The sequence below is a fragment of the Pogona vitticeps genome, chromosome 3 (genome assembly GCF_051106095.1).
Source record: "Pogona vitticeps strain Pit_001003342236 chromosome 3, PviZW2.1, whole genome shotgun sequence".
In the NCBI taxonomy this organism is placed as follows: domain Eukaryota; kingdom Metazoa; phylum Chordata; class Lepidosauria; order Squamata; family Agamidae; genus Pogona; species Pogona vitticeps.
The window spans coordinates 247,977,882-248,003,451 of NC_135785.1; the positions used below are offsets into that span (position 1 = coordinate 247,977,882).

At 38.4% G+C, this 25,570-nt stretch overlaps 1 protein-coding gene across 2 annotated transcripts in view; it reads right to left on the reverse strand.

Moving 5' to 3' along the window:
• The window catches only part of DYNC2H1 (dynein cytoplasmic 2 heavy chain 1), a 190,117-nt gene that overhangs the window by 107,401 nt on the left and 57,146 nt on the right, over positions 1–25,570 (reverse strand). The window contains exons 41-55 of one of the 2 annotated variants that reach the window (XM_072993639.2): positions 24,597–24,726; positions 23,316–23,471; positions 20,958–21,217; positions 19,292–19,538; positions 13,666–13,817; positions 12,633–12,777; positions 10,177–10,279; positions 8,557–8,703; positions 8,121–8,251; positions 5,832–6,080; positions 3,580–3,688; positions 2,250–2,363; positions 1,395–1,537; positions 762–840; positions 447–601 (exon numbers count right to left, since the gene is read on the reverse strand). In XM_072993639.2, coding sequence (XP_072849740.2) covers positions 447–601; positions 762–840; positions 1,395–1,537; positions 2,250–2,363; positions 3,580–3,688; positions 5,832–6,080; positions 8,121–8,251; positions 8,557–8,703; positions 10,177–10,279; positions 12,633–12,777; positions 13,666–13,817; positions 19,292–19,538; positions 20,958–21,217; positions 23,316–23,471; positions 24,597–24,726 — 2,320 coding nt within the window. Of the gene's footprint in view, positions 1–446; positions 602–761; positions 841–1,394; positions 1,538–2,249; positions 2,364–3,579; positions 3,689–5,831; positions 6,081–8,120; positions 8,252–8,556; positions 8,725–10,176; positions 10,280–12,632; positions 12,778–13,665; positions 13,818–19,291; positions 19,539–20,957; positions 21,218–23,315; positions 23,472–24,596; positions 24,727–25,570 lie in introns of both variants that reach the window. The other variant, XM_072993638.2, reaches the window with a different exon arrangement.

Consider the following 25,570-nt stretch of genomic DNA (forward strand, 5'->3'; position numbering starts at 1 on the left):
ATTGCAGTCGCCCGTCTCCTTTGTTCTTGTACAATGTGATGATGTTTGCATCCTTCATGTCCTGTGGTACTCCACCTTTGCTCCAGCAGGCCAAGGCAAAGAGGCGGTCCCAAAACCAGCAAAATCAGGGAGCTGGACAGGGGACAGATTGTATTTGTCTTCAGTGTGGAAGGAATTGTCACTCTCGAATTGGCCTTCTCAGCCACACTAGACACTGTTCCAAGTCCTCCATACAGAGCACATTACCATAGTCTCTCGAGACTGAAGGATGCCTAAACTAAACTAAACTGAAGATGTTCTATTAGAATAAATAACACAAGGTTAAATGGCATGCAACAATAACAATAACATATACACAAGGTTCTGTATTAGGGTCAAGAAAACTGGGATCACCAAAAGATATATCATCTTGTAAAGATAATGCAAATCAGAAGATTTGTACACACCTGCAAATGGCTTTGTCTTTTTATCAGCTCTGTTCTTTTAGTGTTATGGATGGCACGGTATATATGCAGAAAAGTGATGTATCTTCTAGGTGTGGCTCCATAAGGTTTACATGACTCATGGATCATCAAAAATGACTTTAAGAATTCAGGATCACCTATAAAAATGCACAAATTAAGCATTCCTGTAAGAGCTGAGAATATATACTGAATTGGAAACATTTGGAAGACAAAAGCTAGTAATTTAAGAATTCTGTGTTTGTAAATATTTTGTTTGTTTGCAAAAAATTTACACTACCATTTGGGAAGTCAACTTACCAGAATTCTTCTTTTTGTATTCATTTGGTGCTTTAATTTTTTCTTTTTCAATTGATTCAGCAAATAACATTTCAGGTATCTAAATTGCAAAGTTTGAGATTAGAACAAACAGTATCACTGAGAATTTTCACTGCAACAGAAATTTGCCAAGGATGTACTGTCACATAGGTGCCGCCCATTTATAACCTTAACAGCACAGGCAGTTTCTAGTGCAACTAACTCAATTAAAACAGACACCAACTAATGGAGCTCAACAGTTAGAAGAAGAAAAAACCTTTTAGCAGTGGGTTAATGGGAAAGTTGAGTAACTGTGCTGTGTCTGTTGAGGTTACACAACTTCCATACTTAACAGAAGTAAAAACAGAAAAGTAAGTACAAATTTTTGTGCTTATGAATAAAATTAGTGAATGAAGAGTATCACTAATCTGCAAACCAAAAAACCCTACAGCTACTTAGATTATAAGTCTATATGCTTCGTGTTCATTCTCACATTTTGTCAGCTACGTCAACTTCTAGGCCAACATACATTTCAACAGAACTACCCTAAAATGTAAAGATGTAAGCATGAGAAATTAATACTACTAGAGGGAATTAAATAAAAGGAACTAATCTTTATTTTATTGCTGCACTTACCTTTTTCATGCTGCTTTCAGACCAACCTTCCATCCAGAGCACCTGACATTTCTTATGGAGAGCTGGATTACTTTCACAATTTATTGTGAAATTCAAGTTAGTAGAATCCATAATCAATACAATATGAAGATTCTGCTGGATCCCTAAATGTTATGCAACATATATTAAAAGACATAAATTCTGAATAATTGTGAGATGCAACATATTAAAATTGTTCACCTGTTAAAAAACGTATTCCTTGCTAGTTAGGGCTGCACTACATTTAGTACAACTAGAACATATTGGCTGTTAAAAGATAGCAGTAAAAATAGTTCAGATTTATAACAGTTTATGCATGTATATGGCCACATGCAAAATACTTCTGCACATGGGCTGATTAGCGGTGGCTCACATTTCCTTCCAGTGACTTCCCCTTCTGTCTTATAGGATACTGTTACAGGGGCGATAAAGTGAATAATACTGTCTACAACATTTTGGATCTTGACTAGTGTCAATTTTTCGAAGATAAATGATGTAATATATATACCTAACTATTATTTCCCAAGTTTTCTTCAACTTCTAAACTCTTTATTTCACCTAGAACATAATGGCTGAAATCCTGGTGAAAAGTTATGCAAATCGTATAACTTCTGGAAGCAAAATTCTGTAACTTAAGGAATCTCTATATATATCTGTCACGGACAGAGTCATGCAACTTTGTGTTTAACAGATATGTTCTGCAAATTACTTATGGTAATTTTCCTCTAAAAGTTATACTCTACCTGAAAGTTTTTCTTTACCCCATATATCCTTATAACAGAATCTCCCTACATCCTTTTCTATGATTCAGATCTATATATAAAATGAAACACTTACTGTAGGTAAAATAATTGAACACAGGTCCTGTAAATCCATCTTGTGATGCTTGATCTTTCAGAGGGGACAGAAGAGGCTCCAATTCTTCTGTTGTGTATAATCCAGGAACCTCACCTATTATCAGAACAATTGTAGTCTGCTTTATACATGTGATATTAAATGTAATTAGCAATATGAACATTGTCCCTTGAAAAAATCTAGTGAAAAATCTTAGAAATTCTTTCTTTATGTTTGAAAAATGTTTATTGATTCTTTTTACTGGGTTTCCCTGAAAATAAGACAGGGTCTTATATTATTTTTTGCTCTAAAAATGCATTAGGGCTTATTTTCAGGGGGAACTTTATTTTTTTCATGTACAATCTACATTTATTCAAATACAGTCATGTTGTCTTCTTCTGGTTATTCTGGAGGGCAGGCTGTCACTTAACTAGGGCTTATTTTGGGGGTAGGGCTTATATTACAAGCATCCTGAAAAATCATACTAGGGTTTATTTTCAGGTTAGGTCTTATTTTCAGGGAAACAAATGTATAGACAGATAAATGGGAGGCAGAAAGCCAATGATCTTTTTCTTTCCATTATCTAACTTTATGTTTGAAATGAAAAAAAAATCAATAATCATCTTCTAAAAGACCCAGCAATACTCTTGCGCCTCAACCAAAAAGACTCAATTATTCCGGCTATCTTAAAAACTTAAGAGATAAAAAGCCTTTGTGTCCATTCAAATTAACTGTCATTTAGTATGCTGTCTAAATCCTGAATTGTGGAGCACAGTAAACAAAGTATGCATCCCACTGAGGCAAAGGCATTTTTTGCCAACTTGCTTTTTCTTTCCAAAGCCATCTATATCTAAATCTCAATACTTCGGATCTATGGCACCAAACTTTATTAAAAAAAAATTAATTATTGTACATTAGTGAACTTGTGTGAGCACAGTACAACATACAAGCACAAAATGAGATCAACTTTAAAAAAATCTGAAAAATTGTAGGCCCTATCCAATTTCACTTTTCTATGATTCTATGATGTCTGAGTGCTCTCTGAGCAAATTTTAAATGATCAGTAAGGGTTTCTTACCCAAAACAGTCCAAGAATGAGAAGAACATGATTTGAAAATGATGGCACAACAAACTATGGGTGTGGATACTGCTCACAAAAAAAATAAGACTCGTAATTTTAAATTTTTGAATATATATGTTTTGCACCAAACTCATATTAGAATACCTTGGGAGTTTAGAAGTATAACAAAGATGACCCCACTGGCTTGAACACTGACCTTGCTTACATTGGGCAATGTATAGTTACAGTTTTAATCTATTATTTTATAGTCACCTGAAGACAATAAGCTGTTGACCATCTCAAGAAATGTGGGTTGCACAAATTGATAATCCTCAAGCAACAATACAACATGTTGAGCTTCAATTCCTGCAAGCTGCATCACCTGGAAAAAGGAGAGTCATTTCTTTTAATTTTAATTTACTTTTTTATTTTAATTTTCAGATATAAACTATAGGCACATACTATACACATCTTTAGTTTCAGTTTCCATCAACATTGAAAGATTTAAATCTCAACAGGATCAAAGAAACTGAAACTTCTATAATAAATGATTTGGAATGGTACAAATAAAAGACCTCAAATCAGGCTTTTCTTCAATTTAAGTGCTAAACTATAAGATAAACCAGTTTCTAAGTAGAAAGTGATAAAATGCTATTCTTCTAGACACTTTTTCCTTCAAAGCTGCCCTTTCTGAACATTCAAGATGCAAATGAAGTCTGCTTTCTACCTCCTAAGAATCATCAACAAACAAGGGAAAATTAATTTGCACCTTGATGAACTGCAGAAATTTCACTGTATGATAAATAAGATGGGAGTATTTCTATTTGAATATCCAAACAATCCTGCACAGCTGGATTTAACAAGAGTCAGGACAATCCATTCATGAGTCCGGCAGTAGCGGCGGCCTTGGTTAGCATTCCAATTGCTCCCGGAGTGTTGCTCTCTTTCCGCTCATCTAGCCACTCAGCAGCCATGCAGGCAGACCCGTCCTCCCCCCCTCTGCCTGGAGTTAGCTAAGCGCTCCTGGAGTGATTGGAAGGCTGACCGAGACTGCTGCTGCTGCTGCTGGACATGTGAGTGAATGGTCCAGCCCCAGGGGACAGACCTTCATTAAGTCCAGCTGTGAGTGGTTATTCATATTTGAATACAAATACCCCCATCTCTAATGGCAGAAACATCTATTACCTTTTAAGAAAGCTTTGATTTTAACTGGAAACTTAACATCTTGTATAGTTTGCTCCTCAGTGTCAGACAGGTCTTCCTCCTGTCAGGTTCACCAAGCTATACAGTATTTCACTATTTAATTTGTATGCAGGTCTATTAAACTGTCGATTATTTCAGGTTACATACAATGAAAAAATTCTTGTTGGAAATTTTAATGTATACACCCCAACACCTACAGGTTTCAACCACATGCAGCAGAGACTGGGTGGCTGGAACTTAGTGTAAACAGTGTGTCAAGGGCACAGATCCACATACAAACATGTCTCCAGAAATAGAGTGCATACTGAAGAAATCAACAGTAGGATTGCTGTGCCTGGGAGTAAGCAAGAGCTGAACCCCTAATCACACGTCTTTAAACAATTGCACATATCTTGTTCTACTTTCTACCACAAGTAACACATTCTACTTCACTTTTCTTTATAAATCTAATACTTTTTATTTTAATTTACAGTTGTAACTACATGTTTTATGCAGTGCCTTTAATGTCTCTATAATTATATGTGAACTATATCAGCTGACATATTTCCAGTGATACTACCATTCATAAAGTGTGGTATGTGGATAACAGGACAAACACAAATGTACTGAGGGAAGAATCAGTTAAATTATTAAAAAAAACAGTACAGTAAGAACAAACAGCAATTCATACATATTAATCCAAAAATCTTATAAAACTAAGGCAAAATACATTGGAAAATCTATGGGTTCATAATTATTTATAAAGACTACTTTAAATTCATTTTATAGATGAACATAATTTGGTTCAATTCAGTCTGAACTGAACCTTTATACACACTGGCTGAAATCCCATTGATTAGTGTAGTAGGTTGCAGTAGAATAGACCCGTTGAATCTGTAAAGATTTTGTGAGTCAATTCTTCCACAGGTTCCACTGATCCAAATAAGTCTACATTAATTCCAATCTGCTACACAATAAGTCACAAATAGAGTAGACCATTTGAACCAATGAAACTGACAGAAGAGTTGATTCACCAAATCCCCATTGATTCAGTGGGCCTAGTCTAGTATGACTTCTTACTCTATGCCAGTGATTCTCAAACTTGGATTGCCAGATGTTCTCGGACTAAAATTCCCAGAAAATCCTGTGCTGGTAAGGATTTTTGGAAGTTGTAGTCCAAAGAACATCCGAGGACCTAAGATTGGAACCACTGCACTGAGCAACAGGATGCCAGCGTATCATATAAATCTTGTGCTTGAGGGCTGGATAGCCCAATTTTTACGATTTCTATAATTCTTAGAAGCAATTGGAATAACACCCACTATTCGTCTATTACAACTTACATGTTTCAGATCATTTTTGAATTGTTTCATGTCATAGCCTCTGGAAATCTTTGGTGTAATCAGAATAGCTCCATGCATGTGACTGACTAAAGATGTAACAGTTCGACGACCTACTCCACTACAGCCTGCTAACAGAAGAGACCCGCCAGGAAAACTAAGCACTCTGTCCACTCTGGACACATAGTCAAGGACTTCAGGGAAAAGCAAAATTTCTATTTCGTGGTTATCTCGTGCATAGTGAATAATACCCTAAGAGAAAAAAAAATGATAGGTATATAACTGCAAATGCAACAATTAAAAATGTGGAACAGTTTGGAAATCATGCTGATTTGGATTTATACCATCACCACTTCTTGAGATATTCTAACTACACTGCACAATTACAGAAATATTTTCACCAACTAGAAAACAGTATTAACCAGCCAAACAGGAATGCAATTAGAGATGAGCATGAACCCGTTTGTCTCAGTTCTTGCCGGTTTGTAAAGGTGGCAACACAGGTGCTGCTGCTCCCCTCCCATACCTCCTCAGTCAATTTAGCCAGCCACCAGGCTCAGCTTGCTTGTTTTTTTCCAGCTCCTCAGCTAATTTTCCAGTCAGGAGCTAAACCACAGACTTTACTGCACTGCCCTTTTGTCTTGCATTGGGAGATCAGCCAAGATGGTCAGGCATAGAAGTCTGAGCTGTTGCCTGAACTGGAAGATCAGTTGAGGAGGTGGAAAAAACAAGCAAATTGGGCCTGGTGAGTGGCTGATTGAGCCAGAGGAAGGGAGGAAAGGGAGCCGCAGCATATGTGTTGCCACCTTTATGAACTGGGACAAACTGGGACGAACCGGTTCATGTCCATCTCTACTGCAAAATGAAGAAAATGTCTTCATACATCCACAAAGGTAATTCTTTCATATTCCAGGCATCCTCATTCTTCAGTGATTCTTGCCTCTAACAGCATTCAAGAACAGTATCTGATCAGCTAAAAAAAGTAGGTGTGGGATGAAATGTGACAGTCTTAGAACTAGTTTATGCAATCTTTTTATTTTGATACAAGCACTGTGTCTAGCTCTCCCTGACTGGGAACAGTAGAAAATATATACCTTAATATTATTTATCTAGGATCTGGTTCACATATGCATGGTGATCACTTTAATGACTGTGGCCAAAATCCAATTGTACTTTCATAACCAATAGCAGTGGAATTGGGACTTTTCTCTCCAGAAACACTACTGAAAAATGTTTATGGTACCAAAAATCTATTCCAAAGGATTTCCTAGCCTTCTGAGGTAGGTCTTAGGGTACACAGAAGGAACAGGGGATTGTAATTCTGGGGCATACAATAGGATCCTGTGGTCATACAGTGTCATATGATACTGTATGACCACTGTGACATCCACTGATGATTTGAATATGTATAACAAACACTTCTCCCTGGACTCAATTGTTTTCAGTAGATCAGTTTCCACATTCATCTATAATCCAACAAATTTTAAGCACTCATTTAGCAATTAGGAAATTCCTCTGATGACCTTGCATGGCTCATGTAGACAGGCAAGTCACCATTGGACGATGAAGTCAACATACAATAAACATGTATTTCAATCTTCCATTTCTCACTTCTGTCCTTGAGAAATAGTTAAAATGCATCATATTCTTCATATTTAAAAAGGAGGAAATCCCTTTTTGTGACACAATTCCAAGCAAGTGTGCACAGAATAGCCATAGTCAAGTAGAAAAAAGTTGCCTATAAAAACAGTTTACAATGCAAGTATGAATTCTGGGGATCTAATATACAGTCACAACAATCCATTATGCAATCACATTTTTTTTTTAAAAAATCATTTCACCCTTCATTGCCACAAAGAAACCTTTGTAGTGCGTATGGAATTCCCACAAAAAAGCTCAAATATGAGCCCCTGGCTAGTCTGAATTCCCAGCAGTCATGTGGATGGACACCGTTTCTCATTTCTGTAAGCTTACTGACTCAAAAGATGTCCTGTATGGAGAATTAGTGCAGAGAAAGCGCCCCAGAGGAGACCATAGCTGTGATACAAGGATATCTGCAAGCGGGATCTGAAGGCCTTAGGAATGGACTGGAGGGTGCCTACACAACCTACTGAAGCAGTAAGATTCAGACATCCTTCCTTCCAGCTAGCAAGCAGAAACAAACATGCAAGCAACATATTCTACAAGCAGAATTTAGATTTCCTTGACATGTGTTTAGTCTATGAAAACTATATTTATTTAAATGCAAATATCTGAAAATTCCTCTTCAACATATCCATCATTTTGAAATACCTTTCTGATAACATCTTTTAGGTCCGCTGAGGTAAGTTTGCCAAGTGGCCTTCCATGGGGTGGCAGGGTCTGTCCTGGAGCCATAATAGTTCCTAGCTCGTGATGAGCTCCCCATGTCACGTAGAAACTGTCTGTGAAAACATAATGAAAGCTGGGTGAGTATTTTAGATTTTGGAACAATAATTTATTTATTCATAGATTTTTATACCTCTACCCCAATTCGCGCAAGGCAGGTGGTTAACAAACAATAAAATCAAACAGAAATAATAACAAATCAAACAATAACAACAATAAAATAAAGGACAAATCCCATCAACTAGAGCATCACGAAATCAAGAGAACATGGACGTTACTCATAATAAGGGTGGGCAGGGCAAATGGCAAACTCATTTAAGGACTGCAAATCAAGAAAAGAAACCAGTTTACTTCATTTTACCTGCCATATTGTCCAAAATATCAGACCCCCAATCTCCTTGAAATACTTTCATTAAAATAGTATCAAATACATGAAGTTCCTTGGCCCCAACAATTTTGTCACGGAAGAGACGGCGTGCTTCATAAGCAACAATTTCCAAAACAGTATCTACCGTGTGTGTTGATTCCCCTGTGAAGTAGATATTGATAATCCATCATTATAAATTAGAGAATTCAAAAAACTGAAACTGTATATTTCAAAATACAGACAAAACTAAACTAGAAATATATGTTACATACCATAAGAATACCATCAAGAGGCAGGAGGAAAAAAGAAAAAGAAAATTTGAAAATGGAGTTTCAAATGTGTTCCAGATGTACATACTGAAATCGAACTCTTTATAAACAAGTTGGCAATGATCTTATGGCTGCAAAATGATTTTTATATGTTACACTATGTTGCATGTATATGTACGTATTTGACAATATTAGTGATTACTTAGCTCAGTGGTAAGTGAGTTGTCTAACAGTAGCTGCACTGAAATGTACCTATGAACTAGACAGCAAAACCACATATTAGGAAAGAGAGTTTACATCCAAAATCAAGCCACAAGGTGACCAGTGCACATATCTGATTCTGCTGCCACAGCTCAATCATATCACATCAGTTTATTCTATTCTTTTCTTTCATTTGTGCTCAATCCTAGTAAATCTTTTAAAGCCAGAACATGCTGGGGGCCAGAAGAGTGTAAAGAGAAAAAAATATACCCAATCTCAGAAACTTACTTGCACTGCTTGGGAAGGAAGTCAGTCTGAAAATGTCACAAATGAAGGCTATAGGCCTGATATATTCTGATGTTACAAATATGAACACCTATGGTGATTTCTGGCCATTTTTATGCATCTTTTTAAAAAATGCAAGCATCCTGTTGCTCAGCAGAGTAAATTACACTACAGTAGGTCCACAAAATCAATGAAGATTTAGTGAGTAAACTCCTCCATAAGTTTCATTGATTCAAATGGATCTACTCTAACTTTGGAGGCGAGAATGCTCCTGCATTTGAAATCACAGGGGCACTAGCTGCAAAATGGCAGAACAGAGCTTGGGGAGCCCCAAGGTTTGCAAAGTACAATTTGAATAAAAACACTAAGTGGGCATCCCCAAAACAGCACCATAAGGGCTGAATACACATAGTCAACATCTGACTGACTAATGAGTGGAATAATTTTAATTCTATGAGGAAACATATATAGGTGGTCAAAATGCAGTTCACGTATTGCACATAACCTCACAGGGGCCCTACTACACTATTTCAGAACCCCTTGCATCCAGGACCATCCCAAAATTTTTAATCATCATTCATAAAGACCCTTGTGCCCTCTAGGAAGTGATCAAGGCAATACTGCCATGTTTTTGAGGGACAATGCGTCTGAGATTCTATGACCAAGTGTTTAATTTTTGGGGGGAGGGAAAGCTACTGAAGACCATATGGAGGCTCCTTTGGGAGGGATGTAGTAATACTGTTTTTAAAGGGAAAATGTCAAGGGTTAGGCATATGTGGCTGTAAGACCAGTAAAAGGTGGCTACCCTAGTCACAGCTCCTTAATGCTTTACTCTGCAGAATATGCCAGGATTACTTACCGCCAGTTAGATCATATCTGAACAACCCTAAAACCCACTGAGTAAGAATGCAGGGTGTAAACAGGTAGTGGCTATGGTCATCAACTGTGAATTTTGCTCGAATCTGAAAACACAGATGATATCAAAACAAACTCTATTTTAAATTTCACCAATATACTATAGAAATTTTCTATATTTTTATACAAAGTGCATAAATGTACATGTTTACTCAGATATGCATATTATTTAGTTCAGTGGCTCTTACTCCCATATAAATGGGACAGGGAACCTTATTCAGTCCAAGAGCCAAATTCCCAACTAAGAAGGGTCTCATGACCCACGTTCTATCTTTGGACATGGGCAAAGGTAGAATGAGCAGTCTCCGAATTTTTTTGTTGCCAATTTTATGTATATCCATAAGACAAGCCTATGCATGACTTTTGTCCATAAGCAGGGACACTTTTCTCCTAAAGCAGCTCATAATCAGTTAAAACAAGCCTATAGTCAACAATAATCATCACAATCCAACAAGACATAATATTAAAAAAAAATTAAACACATATTGAAACTACCATTAAAACACTTTTAAAAGCATTTAAAATGTTTTTACTATATGAAGCATGAACAGCACATCTAAATAGAACAAGCCTCTATAGCACAAGGTTTTGACCTAAGCAGAATTAATCATCCAAAATATTTCTCTCCAGGCCTCATCAAGCTCCCACAGGGAAGAATTCTAATCTCTAGTAAGCAGTGAGTGAGAAGCAAAAGCATCTTCACACTCAGCCAAAAAAAAGAAGAAAAGTAAAGAAAAGAAACAAAAACCCTAAGGGAAAAAAAGCTTTCATTGTTGATTGGAGGTACAATACAATCCGCTAGGGAAAAGGTGGGAAGAAGCTTGCAGGAGACCATGGGAATCCCGTTGGCTCAGTTTCATGTTCTTTCAGAGAAGATCCAGCTTTGTTAATTCACAGCCAAACAGGAACTACAAGGACATTCGACTTATAAACTTTCTTCCAAATGCTATATACTTATGTAATCTAGTCTCGTTATTGTCGTCGTTTAGTCGTTCAGTCGTGTCCGACTCTTCGTGACCCCATGGACCAGAGCATGGCAGGCCGTCCTAGCCTCATGGAGTTGTGTCAAATTCATGTTGGTTGCTTCGATGACGCTGTCCAAGCATCTCGTCCTCTGTCGCCCCCTTCTCCTCTTGCCTTCACACTTTCCCAACATCAGGGTCTTTTCCAGGGAGTCTTCTTTTCTCATGAGATGGCCAAAGTATTGGAGCCTGAGCTTCAGGATCTGTCCTTCCAGTGAGCAATCAGGGTTGATTTCCTTTATAATGGATAAGCTTGTTCTCTTTGCAGTCCAGGGGACTCTCAAGAGGCTCCTCCAGCACCACAATTCAAAAGCATCAATTCTTCGGTGGTCAGCTTTCTTTATGGTCCAGCTCTCACTTCCATACATCACTACAGGAAAAACAATAGCTTTGACTATGTGGACTTTTGTTGGCAAGGTGATGTCTCTACTTTTTAAGATGCTGTCAAAGTTTGTCATCGCTTTCCTCCCAAGAAGCAGGCGTCTTTTAATTTTGTGGCTGCTGTCACCATCTGCAGTGCTCATAGAGCCCAAGAAAGTAAAATCTGTCACTGCCTCCATATCTTCCCCTTCTATTTCCCAGGAGGCGATGGGACCAGTGGCCATGATCTTTGTTTTGTTTTGTTTTGTTTTGTTTTTTGATGTTGAGCTTCAGACTGTTTTTTGCACTCTCCTCTTTCACCCTCATTACAAGGTTCTTTAATTCCTCCTCACTTTCTGTCATCAGAGTGGTATCATCTGCATATCGGAGGTTGTTGATATTTCTTCTGGCAATCTTAATTCCGGTTTGGGATTCCTCCAGTCCAGCCTTTCGCATGATGTGTTCTGCATATAAATTAAGTAAGCCAGGGGACAATATACAGCCTTGTCATACTCCTTTCCCAATTTTGAACCAATCAGTTGTTCCATATCCAGTTCTAACTGTTGCTTCCTGTCCCGCGTATAGGTTTCTCAGGAGATAGATAAGGTGGTCAGGCACTCCCATTTCTTTAAGGACTTGCCATAGTTTGTTGTGGTCCACACAGTCCAAGGCTTTTGCATAGTCAATGAAGCAGAAGTAGATGTTTTTCTCCAGAGAATTTCTCAATTAGAGCAGTTTTTAAGATGCATGGAGGATTGTGGAGGCCAGGATTGCTGATTTATTCTGTTCGAAGAAGTAAGATCCACCAGAAATACACCATCTAATCCTCGCAAACATCTGTAATATTTACTCCCCACTCCAGATTATAACAACACTGCCCAATGTTAATGTCACCCCCAAAAAATGAAGAAGAAAGGGGGGAAAAGAAATCTTACTCTTCACTCCAAGTTCCCCTAAAATGCATATATTTCTCAGAGTATGGAATGTATCTTAGCTCATGAGGACATGAATGAATTACCTGCTCATATACTTGAACCATAGAGCCTGCCAACTGATGGATTTTTGCTAAAGATCCCCAAGCAGGATGATTCTTTAGATTCTTGTGAAGCACAGGTTCTAAGTATGCACTATAAATGGTTTGTAGTTGGTCTCTTTCTGGGTAACTAGAAAATAGTCAGAAAAATCAACTAAATTTCTACCACTAATGAAAATGTATTTGTAAAGTTTACTTGTAGCTATCTGACTATCTGACTTGAACACACTAAAAATGAAATGCAGTGTTAACATAATTGAAGGTTTCCATCTGAAAGAGTGCTGTAGCATTTGGTTAAGAATCTTGAAATTTGTAGAACAAACAAAACCATTTAAAAAACTCTACAACCAAGCAATGGCTGAGACCCAGTAACATAGAGCTATGCTGCATAAATCTGATGATGTTCTCAGCTGTGGCCATATTTTGATAATTAAAAGTTTCAACCGTTTCAGTCTGGGAAAGCCTTTTGGCACAGCAGGACAGAGGTGGAAAGTATTAATTGTCTGAAAATCACCACGACTGGTCCCACCCTGTCTGCCAGGACCAGCAGATGTAATTTTCAGTCGTTCAGTCCTCCTGCCCCAATCCTATTATCCTCAAAGGCTTCCTTAGGACCAAAGGGATTCTAAGGGATGCTTCAGAATCTTTGGGTAGGGATAAGAAACTTTTAATTACGAATATACAGCCATGGTTGATGACATGCCACAACTTTATAATATTGAATTTCAGCCAATGTTTCTTTAACAACTCTGAAAAGAATAAAATATTTGATATGATTTAAGATAGAAGAGTCAGACACAACTAAACGACTAAACGATGACGAAATCCATACTCCTGTATTTGGCATTTCCCTTACACTATTATGCTTCGTGACTTAATACACATTATACTGTAACTGGCCTATTTTTCTTAATTGTGGTTAATAGAGGATGTGTTGATAGGTAGAAAAGGAGGGGGCACAATTTCCAAGTCAACCTAACTTGTGAAAAATTATAGGAATGATCAATAAGATACTTACTCAATTGCACACAGACGAACGATAGAAGTAAACCTGGAAGTGAGTTTATGCTTTCCCAAAGTTCCTCCAGCAGACATGGATGCTACAATTTGAATGTTTTCTAATCCAACCCACTCAAGATTTTCATCATAAAATCCCTGATATGTAAGGACCTAGTAGGGAGGATAAAAATTATAGATTTTATTTTAAAACAGTATTGCCATTACTCCCGTTACTTTATTTAAAAGATGAAATATAGCAAGGATCTACTGCTTGCAGAAAGGACATGTTACACACACATGGGTATTTCCGTGCATGAACAAACACTCTTGGGAACATCCTAGAGCTACATTCCTCCCCTTCACTAATATACTCCACACTACCAGCACACAATTGTGAATTAGTGTGTCAGAAAGGAAGTTTGGTGGGGTTGTGAATTCACAGATTGACGCTTGAAGTATACAGTTACAGGTAAATAACCTGTCCTTCTTCTCCATTGTCTCTGTGATTCACAATCATGGATAACTTCCAGGATCCCTTATTGGCTAGTGGGATATTTCAGCAGCATAGTAGACAGCTGTACTTGACCAAATAGTGCATCCAGCTTGGCTCTAACATTTAGTCTACAATGGTCCACAAAGGGCAAAGGTTGGGACCAAGTTGCAGCTTTGCCAATGTCCTGCAAATGAACTCTCTTTAAAAGAGCTGTTGGTGGTTTTGTGAGCTGGGTTAACACCATAAATAGAGACTACTGAGGTGTTGTTAGTTTTATGTTTGGGTAGATATTATTTAAACCCCTCAAAAACCTCTTAACTATTGGGTTAGCAAACAGTTTTGATTACCATGGACTTTAGGTTGATTTGCCACAATTGCTGATAAACAAAACTTCAAAGCAGATCTTTGAAGATTCCTAACAGTCCTTTTTAGTGCATTATTTCATTTTTAATTCTACTTATTTTAACATTGTGAACTGCCTTGAGTCCCCTCATTGAGAGAATGGGCCCACTACCATCAGTGCCAACTGTTTTTGTTGTTGTTGTTATTTGTTTTTGGTCTTTTCTCTTGTTTTTAAGATTCAGAAAGCTCCATTTCTGAGACCTCTTCCTGAATGTCAAAGAGATTAGTGGCAAAGGTTTTGATGGTTTGATTCAACCTGCAACTTAGATAAGTCAATACCGGCTCAGAAAATTTGATACAGTGGTGCCTCGCATAGCAAGGTAAATCCGTTCCGGATTAACCTTCGCTATAGCGAAACATCGCTAAACGGAATTTAAAAAGCCATAGAAACGCATTGAACTTTGTTCAATGCGTTCCTATGGCTTTAAAACTCACCGTTAAGCGATGTTACTCCATAGCGCCGCCATTTTCGCGCCCTCGGTAAGTGAGGGCAGGGCGCGAAAATGCGGCGCGGACCTTCCGGCGGCCATTTTGGAACCGCCAATCAGCTGTTCTCCCACGCTTCGTTATGCAATATTCGCTAAGCGAATCGCTTAGCGAATATCGCAAAGCGAAAAACTGCCATAGGGGCCATCGCTGAGCGAATGCTCCAGCGATGGCCCAGAGCTCCTCGTTAAGCGATTTCATCGCTCAGCGAGGCGCTCGTTAAGCGAGGCACCACTGTACTTGTTTTGGCTGGAACTAATTCTGATGTTTTAGTTTGTAGAGGTTCTTGCTCATCTAAGTGACCAACCTCCATTATTAATTTTAAAAAAATGACATTCATGCTGATGTTGAAATTGATTCCATGGCCTTAAATGACTGTTCCCAAAGGAAGAGGAAGTAAGCAGTAAAGATAAAAAAAATTATATACAGCTGATTATATTTTACCAGTAAAGTGTGCTCTAGATGTTCCTAAGATGCTGCCTTAGCAATAGTTAGAAGGGAAGAAGGAATAACCACCGGGTGGACAAGTATAATAGTGATGGGGAAGAGCAAAGCTCTAGAATGTTCCTGAAAGTGTTTGCACAGATGCAGAAGTACCCTTGTATGTAAATCACAGAGACCACAAAGAAGAACCTTTTTCCACCCTCATACAAGGGTCAAACTATACAAGTACAAAAGCTTATGATTGTGAAATTGGAGTCAATATTTTAAAAGTGAAATTTCACTCCCAAAAGCATAAGCTATTGCACAAATCATAACAATGTAATTTGACTAGGTTTTCCTTGCAGTAGTAGTGCTAGCTATTCCACCAGCACTTCCTAACTAAAAATGTTAACATCACCCCTCAATATTGTTACCATTGATCTAAGATTGTGTTTGGCATATACAGTTGTAAGCAATGACTATGAAAAATTTAATTTAACGTTCACATGGCCATAGGTACGGTAATATATAAACACTCCCCACAGTGATGAAAACAACATTATATATTACAAATATTTTAATATACAGTATTTTCCATGTATAAGACGCCCCCATGTATAAGACGCCTCCCCCCCACTTTTCTAACCCAAAATTAAGAAATCTAAGTGGGGCTTAGCAAGTGTAGGGGGAAAGGGATCAAAGCGGTGCAGGAACAATTTGATCCTTGCTTTCCCCTCCACTTGTTTTTGTACTCTCCTCAGCTTGTTTGTTTGTTTGTTCAGTCGTTTAGTCGTGTCCGACTCTTCGTGACCCCATGGACCAGAGCACACCAGGCCCTCCTATCTTCCACCGCCTCCCGGAGTTGTGTCAAATTCATGTTGGTTGCTTCGATGACACTGTCCAACCATCTCATCCTCGGTTGTCCCCTTCTCCTCTTGCCTTCACACTTTCCCAACATCAAAGTCTTTTCCAAGGAGTCTTCTCTTCTCATGAGATGGCCAAAGTACTGGAGCCTCAGCTTCAGGATCTGTCCTTCCAATGAGCACTCAGGGTTGATTTCCTTTAGAATTGATAGGTTTGTTCTCTTTGCAGTCCAGGGAACTCTCAAGAGTCTCCTCCAGCACCACAATTCAAAGGCATCAATTCTTCGGCGGTCTGCTTTCTTTATGGTCCAGCTCTCACTTCCATACAACACTACAGGAAAAACCATAGCTTTGACTATTCGGACTTTTGTTGGCAAGGTGATGTCTCTGCTTTTTAAGATGCTGTCAAGGTTTGTCATTGCTTTCCTCCCAAGAAGCAGGCGTCTTTTAATTTCGGGGCTGCTGTCTCCATCTGCAGTGATCATGGAGCCCAAAAAAGTAAAATCTGTCACTGCCTCCATATCTTCCCCTTCTATTTCCCGGGAGGTGATGGGACCAGTGGCCATGATCTTAGTTTTTTTGATGTTGAGTTTCAGACCGTTTTTTGCACTCTCGTCTTTCACCCTCATTACAAGGTTCTTTAGTTCCTCCTCACTTTCCGCCATCAGAGTGGTATCATCTGCATATCGGAGGTTGTTGATATTTCTTCCTGCAATCTTAATTCCGGTTTGGGATTCCTCCAGTCCAGCCTTCCGCATGATGTATTCTGCATATAAGTTAAATAAGCAGGGTGACAATATACAGCCTTGTCGTACTCCTTTCCCAATTTTGAACCAATCCGTTGTTCCATATCCAGTTCTAACTGTTGCTTCCTGTCCCACATATAGGTTTCTCAGGAGATGGATAAGGTGGTCAGGCACGCCCATTTCTTTTAGGACTTGCCATAGTTTGCTGTGGTCCACACAGTCAAAGGCTTTTGCATAGTCAATGAAGCAGAAGTAGATGTTTTTCTGGAACTCTCTGGCTTTCTCCATAATCCAGCGCATGTTGGCAATTTGGTCTCGAGTTCCTCTGCCCCTTCAGAATCCCGCTTGTACTTCTGGGAGTTCTCGGTCCACATACTGCTGAAGCCTACCTTGTATGATTTTGAGCATAACCTTGCTGGCGTGTGAGATGAGTGCAATTGTCCGGTAGTTGGAGCATTCTTTGGCACTGCCCTTCTTTGGTATTGGGATGTAGACTGATCTTTTCCAGTCCTCTGGCCACTGTTGAGTTTTCCAAACTTGTTGGCATATTGAATGTAGCACCTTAACAGCATCATCCTTTAAGATTTTAAATAGTTTGACTGGAATGCCATCACCTCTACTGGCCTTGTTGTTAGCCAGGCTTTCTAAGGCCCACTTGACCTCTCTCTCTCCAGGATGTCTGGCTCTAGGTCAGCAACTATATTGTGTGGGTTGTCCGGGATATCCAAAACTTTCTGATATAATTCCTCTGTGTATTCTTGCCACCTCTTCTTGATGTCTTCTGCTTCTGTGAGGTCCCTTCCATTTTTGTCTTTTATCATGTCCATCTTTGCACAAAATTTTCCTCTAATATCTCCAATTTTATTTATTTTATTTATTTATTTATTTGATTTGTATCCCGCCCATCTGGTAGGTCAATACCACTCTGAGCGGCTGAACAGATCTCTGGTTTTTCCTTTTCTGTTATTTTCCTCTATTTCTTTGCATTGTTCATTTAAGAAGGCCCTCTTGTCTCTCCTTCTTTGGAAGTCTGCATTCAATTTTCTGTAACTTTCCCTATCTCCCTTGCATTTTGTTTCCCTTCTCCTCTCTGCTATTTGTAAGGCCTCGTTGGACAGCCACTTTGCTTTCTTGCATTTCCTTTTCTTTGGGATGGTTTTTGTTGCTGCCTCCTGTACAATGTTACGAGCCTCTATCCAAAGTTCTTCAGGCACTCTGTCCACCAAATCTAGTTCCTTAAATCTGTTCTTCACTTCTACTGTGTATTTGTAAGGGATTTGGTTTAGATTATACCTGAGTGGCCCAGTGGCTTTTCCTACTCTTCAGTTTAAGCTTGAATTTTGCTATGAGAAGCTGATGATCAGAGCCACAATTAACTCCAGGTCTTGTTTTTGCTGACTGTATAGAGCTTCTCCATCTTTGGCTGCAGAGAATATAGTCAATCTGATTTCGATGTTGCCCATCTGGTGATTTCCATGTGTAGAGTCGCCTCTTGTGTTGTTGGAAAAGGGTGTTTGTGATGACCAGCTTGTTCTCTTGACAAAACTCTATTAGCCTTTGCCCTGCTTCGTTTTGAACTCCAAGGCCAAACTTCCCTGTTGTTCCTTTTATCTCTTGACTCCCTACCTTAGCATTCCAGTCCCCCAGAATGAGAAGAACATCCTTCTTCGGTGTCAGTTCTAGAAGGTGTTGTAAATCTTCATAAAATTGTTCAATTTCAGTCTCCTCAGCAATTTCAGTCTCCTCAGCTTACTTCCATGTATAAGACAACCCTCAATTTTCAGTCTAAAAATTTTAGACGAAAGTATAGTCTTATACATGGAAAAATATGGTATTTTATTACTTAAAGCAAATATTATACATTTTTTCTTATCTAATCTTATTAATATGTATACTTTATTTCAAACCCAAGGTCTGATAATATACAGTACTACACATTTTGTTTAGATATTTGACAAGGAGTAAAATATTGAAGAGCTCTGCCAGAGCTACTGTGTCAGAACAGATTAAGATAGTCATGAAGAAATAGAAATGTAGAACATAGAAATCCTTCCTACTGAATCAAGAGCTTGAAACTGAGAAGACTGTGTACTTTTCAATATGAAGGAAAATAATATTCTATACAAAATGCTTTAGTGAAAATTTGTGGGAAACATGGGATGCAAAGTACAGAAGTGGAAAGAAATGGAGAACTGTGGAAGTTATTATTCCAGAATTCTGGAAGCAACTCACCTGTTGCAGAAAAGCCACAAGTGTGCTAGTTCCCCACTTATCAGGCTTTGGCAAATTAATATCCTTTAGGTATAAAACCAACCTTTCACAATCCTTTGGCCTATAAACTCGGCCAGTATTGGTGTTAATTATTAAGCAGGTCTGGTTTAATTTTTGCAGAAGATGCCGAGAAGTAGTCTGTGCACTACAATGAACCGTAGCAATCTGAGTAGACCGAAGCTGGGAAAAGGCATAGCGGAGTAGCATTCTAAATAGAGAAAAGATAAAAATGTTGAATTCTACACAGTGCTTTGAAGAAAATCTCTAAGGTCTACCTTAAGTAAGTCAAACAAAAATACATATGCTAATTACAAAACAAATATCCTTGATGCCTCCCACATTTTTAAGAGTACCTTAGAGATTAGCAAATATGATTATAATCCACTTAGTATAATTCAAAAACTAAATAAAACAATTTTGAAGAAAAAATACGTACCATCACATCAAGACTATGATCTGACTATTCTGATCATCAAAAAAGGAAAGTTTCAAAAGGGAATAAACAGCAAATAATGAAAACTTTCCTATTAAGTTAACTGAAAACTTCATTTTAAATTTAGGAATTCCTTTACTTAATATGAAACCCAGAAGGAGTAGAACACAAAGGAATAAAGTAACTGAAGGAGACAAATCCACTTATCCATTGCAGACAATATTTATTTATTTATTTATTTATTTATTTATTAAATTAATACCCCGCCCCTCTAGACCATGTCTACTCGGGGCGGCTTACAACATAACAATAAATCAATATAAAAATATATATAATCATAAAAATACAATTGCAATGTTAATTGAGTCAATAATTTGAGAAAGGATTACCAAGATGGGATAGAATAAGAAAAGAAGAGATGAAAAGACTTAGCTGACTGGAGGGAAGGCATGCTTAAATAGCCAAGTTTTTAACTGGCTTTTAAAAACACCCAGCGAGGGTGCCAGCCGAATTTCTGTTGGAAGGGTGTTCATAGATACAACCTGGTTTTCAAGCAACCCTGCCATCAACATTATCTAGTGTAGTATTACATTTAATGTACTTCTGAAGACTTTCACAGCCGGGATCCAATGGTTGTTGTAGGTGTTTTTTTGTCATTATATTGTTGCGGGTGTATTGCTGTGATAAGGGGGAGATGATCTGTCACTGCATACAATAGACTAGCTAACGACGTCCATCAATCACAGTGACAGATCATCTTCTCCCTTATCACAACAATACACCTGTAACAAAAAATAACCCTGATCACCATAATCATCCAATCTCCTGAAAAGGACAAAAAGTTGATCCCAGAGCTACAAATACTCAACTATCCCACACACTACACCAGAACACAGACAGAGTTCTAGCTGCTATCCTCTGAAGATGCTGGCCACAGAGACTGGCAAAATGTTAGGAAGAAAAACCTCCATAACATGGCCAAATGGCCTGAAAAACCTTCAACAACCATCAGTATTACAAAAGAAGAATATGGCAAGAGGTCCCATATATGGTGGTGGGGAACACTGTTATTGTGTTGTAAGTGTATATGTTTTATGTATATGATTTGTTTTTGTTATAGTTATAAATAAATAAAAATATTTAAAAAAAGTATTGCATTAGTTTGACAGTTGACATGAAAATGAAAGTTCTTACCCTTTTCCACATCCTTCAGGTCCAACAAGAAGAAAGGGCTGCTTACTTTCAAAACCTAGCCACGGTTTAAAGTAATCCAAACCTCTTTGCATATCAGGTGTTTGAATGACTGGAAGAGTCTGAATATTGCTGAAATCATCAGCAGTCAAATTTTCAGGCTTTTTCAGCTGGTATGATACCAGGCGTTCAGTATCTGGATCAAAATAGGTGTCCAGTGGTTTCATGGGATTTGGTGGAGATTCTCGTGCCCATGTAAAAACCTTCATTTAAAAAAATTAATAATGTAAATTTTAAAATGCACTCCTTAAAGTAACCAACACAATTAACACTTTCCCTCGGGAAAACCTGAAGGCGCCGATTGTGATGGCAGGGGACCCCAGGAGGTCTCCGAGGGCAGCGGGGAAGTCCTGGGAGACCTCCTGGGGATCCGATTGTGGTGGCGGGAAAGGGTGGGAAATTTAAAATTGCTCTCCCGCCACTACGACTGGACCCCCAGGAGGTCTCTGATGGCGGCAGGGAAGCCCTGGGAGACCTCCCAGGGGTCCCTCGCCACTGCGATTGGAGGCTGCAGTCACCCAGCGCAGGGAGGCTTGAGCCGAAATCCAGCCAGCTCATGTCCTGGTGCTGGGCAACCACCACCTCCGCCGTGGCAGGGGGTGATTGGCCGAAGCACCCCGGCCAGGCTCAAGCCTCACAGCGGCGGCCGTCGCAGTGGCGGCGGTCACAGCGGCGGAACACATTAATCGGTTTTCAATGCATTCCTAAAGGAAATGGTGCCTCGAACTATAAACTTTTTGACTTGCAAACACCGTTCCAATACAGATTAAGTCTGTAAGTCGAGGTACCACTGTACAAATTATTTGATCTAGGTTCAACAACAGAATGTTCCTTCTTCATCACCTAAAATGCAATACAGTGGGGTCTTGACTTGAGAACTTAATCCGTATTGGAAGGCGGTTCTCAAGTCAAAAGTCTGCAAGTCAAGTCTCCATTGACCTACAGTGCATTGAAAACCGATTAATCCTGTAACAGGCCGTTTTTGTTCCATTTTGGTTTTTTTCTGGTCTGTAAGCCAAATCTCAGTCTGCAAGTCAAACCTAAATTTTGCAGCCAGAGAAGTCTGTAACTCAAAAAGTCTGTAAGTCAAGCCGTCTGTAAGTCAAGGGTCCACTGTATTCTGTTGCTCATACTCAACTATTTGTCACAATGCTTCACAAGCTGCGGTAGCCTCTTGTGCCCAAATTTCATGTGACTCTCGGTTTTGTTTCATTTCATTCGGATGCTAAACCGTTCTAAAGTACTTGCCATAAAGTATAAAGATTGTTGCACACCCTTTTAGGGTCATTTTATTTATTGTATCCTTTCCCAAGATCCAAAGATGCAGTACAGATTAGAAACAAACTTCTCATGATTCTACCTGAGAACGTCTAATCAAAAACACACACTTTTTACTAATCTCTTTGTATTAAAGCTCACAGAAGGCATCATATACAATGGTGTTATGTTACGCACCTTTCCTCATTTCTTTTATTTCAAGTGAGGTAAACAAGGCAGTTTACATCTACATTGTGCAAGTGAAAGTGTGCACTACGATCTACCTCTCTTTACAAACAAGAGTACATATATATGTCATATAGAAGTCACTGTGCATTTTTTTTGTGTATACTATTTGTCATGCAAAAAACTTTATAGCAGATGATATATGTATTGGGCTTTAAAAATTCAGCCAAAATATTAGCTAAAAACATATAAAAATCATTTTACCTAAAATATTTCTTATGATATATTTATTATCTTAAATATTTAAAATGTATTTTGTTATAATAAATGTATTTTGTTATAATACAGTGGTGACCCGCATAGCGACGATAATCCGTTCTGGAAAAATCGTCCCTATGTGAATTTGTCACTATATGAAACAAAAAAGCCCATAGGAATGCATTAAAACACATTTAATGCGTTCCTATGGGCAAAAAACTCACCATTATGCGACAATCCTCCATACGGCTGCCATCGCTGCCTGGTAAGCGAGGAATGGGTGCGAAAACACAGCGGGTGGCCATTTTTTTTACCTGGTGGCCATTTTGGAACCGCCGATCAGCTGTTAGAAAAAACATCGCTATGCGAAAATCGGTAAGCGAAACAGCTTACTGATCATCACAAAGCGATTTTTCGCTATTTAAAACATCGCAATGAGATCGCTTTTGCAATTGCAAAAACTCAATCGCTATGCGGATTCGTCGTTAATTTAAAATATTTAAAATATTATATTTATGTTATAAAACATGTATGTAAACATTTAAAGCTCTGCCTTCAGTCAGCTAGTGGCTTGAACAACTTTGCTTGATAATAAATCACCTCTTTCGTAAACTCCTGCCGTGATTTCATGTTGAGATTTCCACCAAGTCCTCTTATCAGGCTAATTATAAATTCTCCACGTTCAGTACACCCATGGAGATGAGACAACCCATTCATCACTGTTCCAACTAAACTTGTTCCTATCACATAGTCATTCTGTAAAACAGAATATGCAGTTATCCTGTAAACAACTTTCCAAAGCATGCATGAAGTAACTGTAAAAAGGCAAATAGTAACAGAAATGGAAGGACTCAACATACATATAAAATCTTATGCAAGTATTATGGTAGTCACTGCTGAATATGAATCAAGAAACTGCAAATATGTTCTGATGGGAATGCAGCAAAGCTCAGTGAATGATCTGAGATTTCCCCCCCTCCACATCTCCAGGTAAGACTTAAAAAATGCCTGTCTGATACCCAGGAGAGTCAATGCCTGTCTGTGTTGATGATATTGAGCCAGATGGACCAGTGGTCTGATTCAGTATAAGGAGGGTTTCTATGTTCCTACAACTGCTGTCCTAAACATTTGTTTTGGTACAGTATCTCCATAATGAGCTAAGCAACTGCTAGTCAAAAAGTAAAATGCTACTGCTGCATTGCTGCCAACTAGCCCAATCACAGCATGATTTTTTAACCACTAAAGGTTAGCCCACCTTTAGTCCCAAAGGCTTCCCCAGGGTTAAAATGAGCCTTAGGGAGCTTCAGAACCTAAAATGGGAAGATAGGGGGCTTTTAATTAGTGTAAATTACATGTTTCAAGTGCCTCATCTAGCTTGCCCCAATGCAAAGTTGCACCAAGAGGATTTTGCCCAGTGAATGTATGACACTACTGAATAACGGGTGTCCTCTATATAAAACTAATGATCAGTTTTAGCCCCAAACATTACAATTTATTGTCATAAGTTCTCAAGCGGCAGAGCTCAGGCACCCACAGTGGACCTACTGAAGGATGACTAATGAAGAATTGAGTGATAAGATGGAAGGGGACTAGATGGTTAGCTCCTTGTGCCTCTCCTTTCTCTCATTCCTCTATAGCTAAGTCATCAGACGGACTCATGGAAAGTCCACATTTACCAGACACCATGCATAAATTAACATTCAACAGGTATTTTAATATTTTGAAAAATATATGTTTTAATACTTTATTTTCACCTCCACTTTTAAGTATTATAAGCAACATTTATGGGCAACAATAAATTATTAGGAGGGGAGTTTTCTTTCCAAAAACAGTCAAATGGACCATAGGAACATAAAAAAAACTTTACAAAAATGTAGTCACCTGTTTTAGAACCCAGTTCAAAGCTTTCTCGAAATAATCTCCAATCCAGTTTTCAAGATTCTGCCTACATTCTTCAGGCTGGTTTCTTAGCCAAGATTTTATTAATGAATTCAGATCAGTATCTTCATCACTAGAATGAGATACATCTCAATTTGAAACAAGAATAAATTTTGCAACAACAAACACTCAGGATTCTCACTGATGAAAGTTACAGCTCAATCCTATCTTTACATGGAAACATGCTCAATATGGAATTGTACAGACCTGCCACCTCACTATCCTGCTGGACAATACATTTCCTACAAATGATTTACTAATGTAGTTCTAAGAGTTGATGAACAAGTGGCATACAGTTACATATGTGAAATCAGTGCAAGTGGAACCAAATGCAACAATGGGCAGTTAAAGTGGCTAACAAAACTCAGCAAATAAAGTGGCTAATAAAAGCCTTCCTTAGCTATTTTTTTCACTTGTTCTGCATTGGGGCCAGAATTCTCAGAATCTAAGCACTGAAATTTTCTTTTTGCAGGGATGATGACACTATTTGTCAATCTGACCAAGATTCCCTATTACCTCTGAGCTTATCTGCAATTTTCACAGCCGCTGGGAGTCTGTGGGTAGGGGGAAAGGAAACTAATTTTCCAGTCAGTGGCTTTTTGCTGTGAGGTGTTCTACATTTTATTTTGTGTCTGGAATCAGCAATTAAGATCCCTTAACTTTACCAAATCCCTGTTTATGGTAGAAATGAAAGCCAGTAGAACTGTTTATTGATAAGCATCAAAATAGTTGTCTGTATTGTTGGCTTCAATTTAAGAGCCTCCAGGTGGTTCTCAGTGTATTAGTCTGTTGTAGCAAAAACATTAAACAATCTTGTGGCACTTTAAAGACATATTGTACTTGGCTTAAGCTTTCATAAACTGTGCCCAGTTCCATAAAATGCATCGTACTAAATAAAATGTTCTAGACTTCAAGGT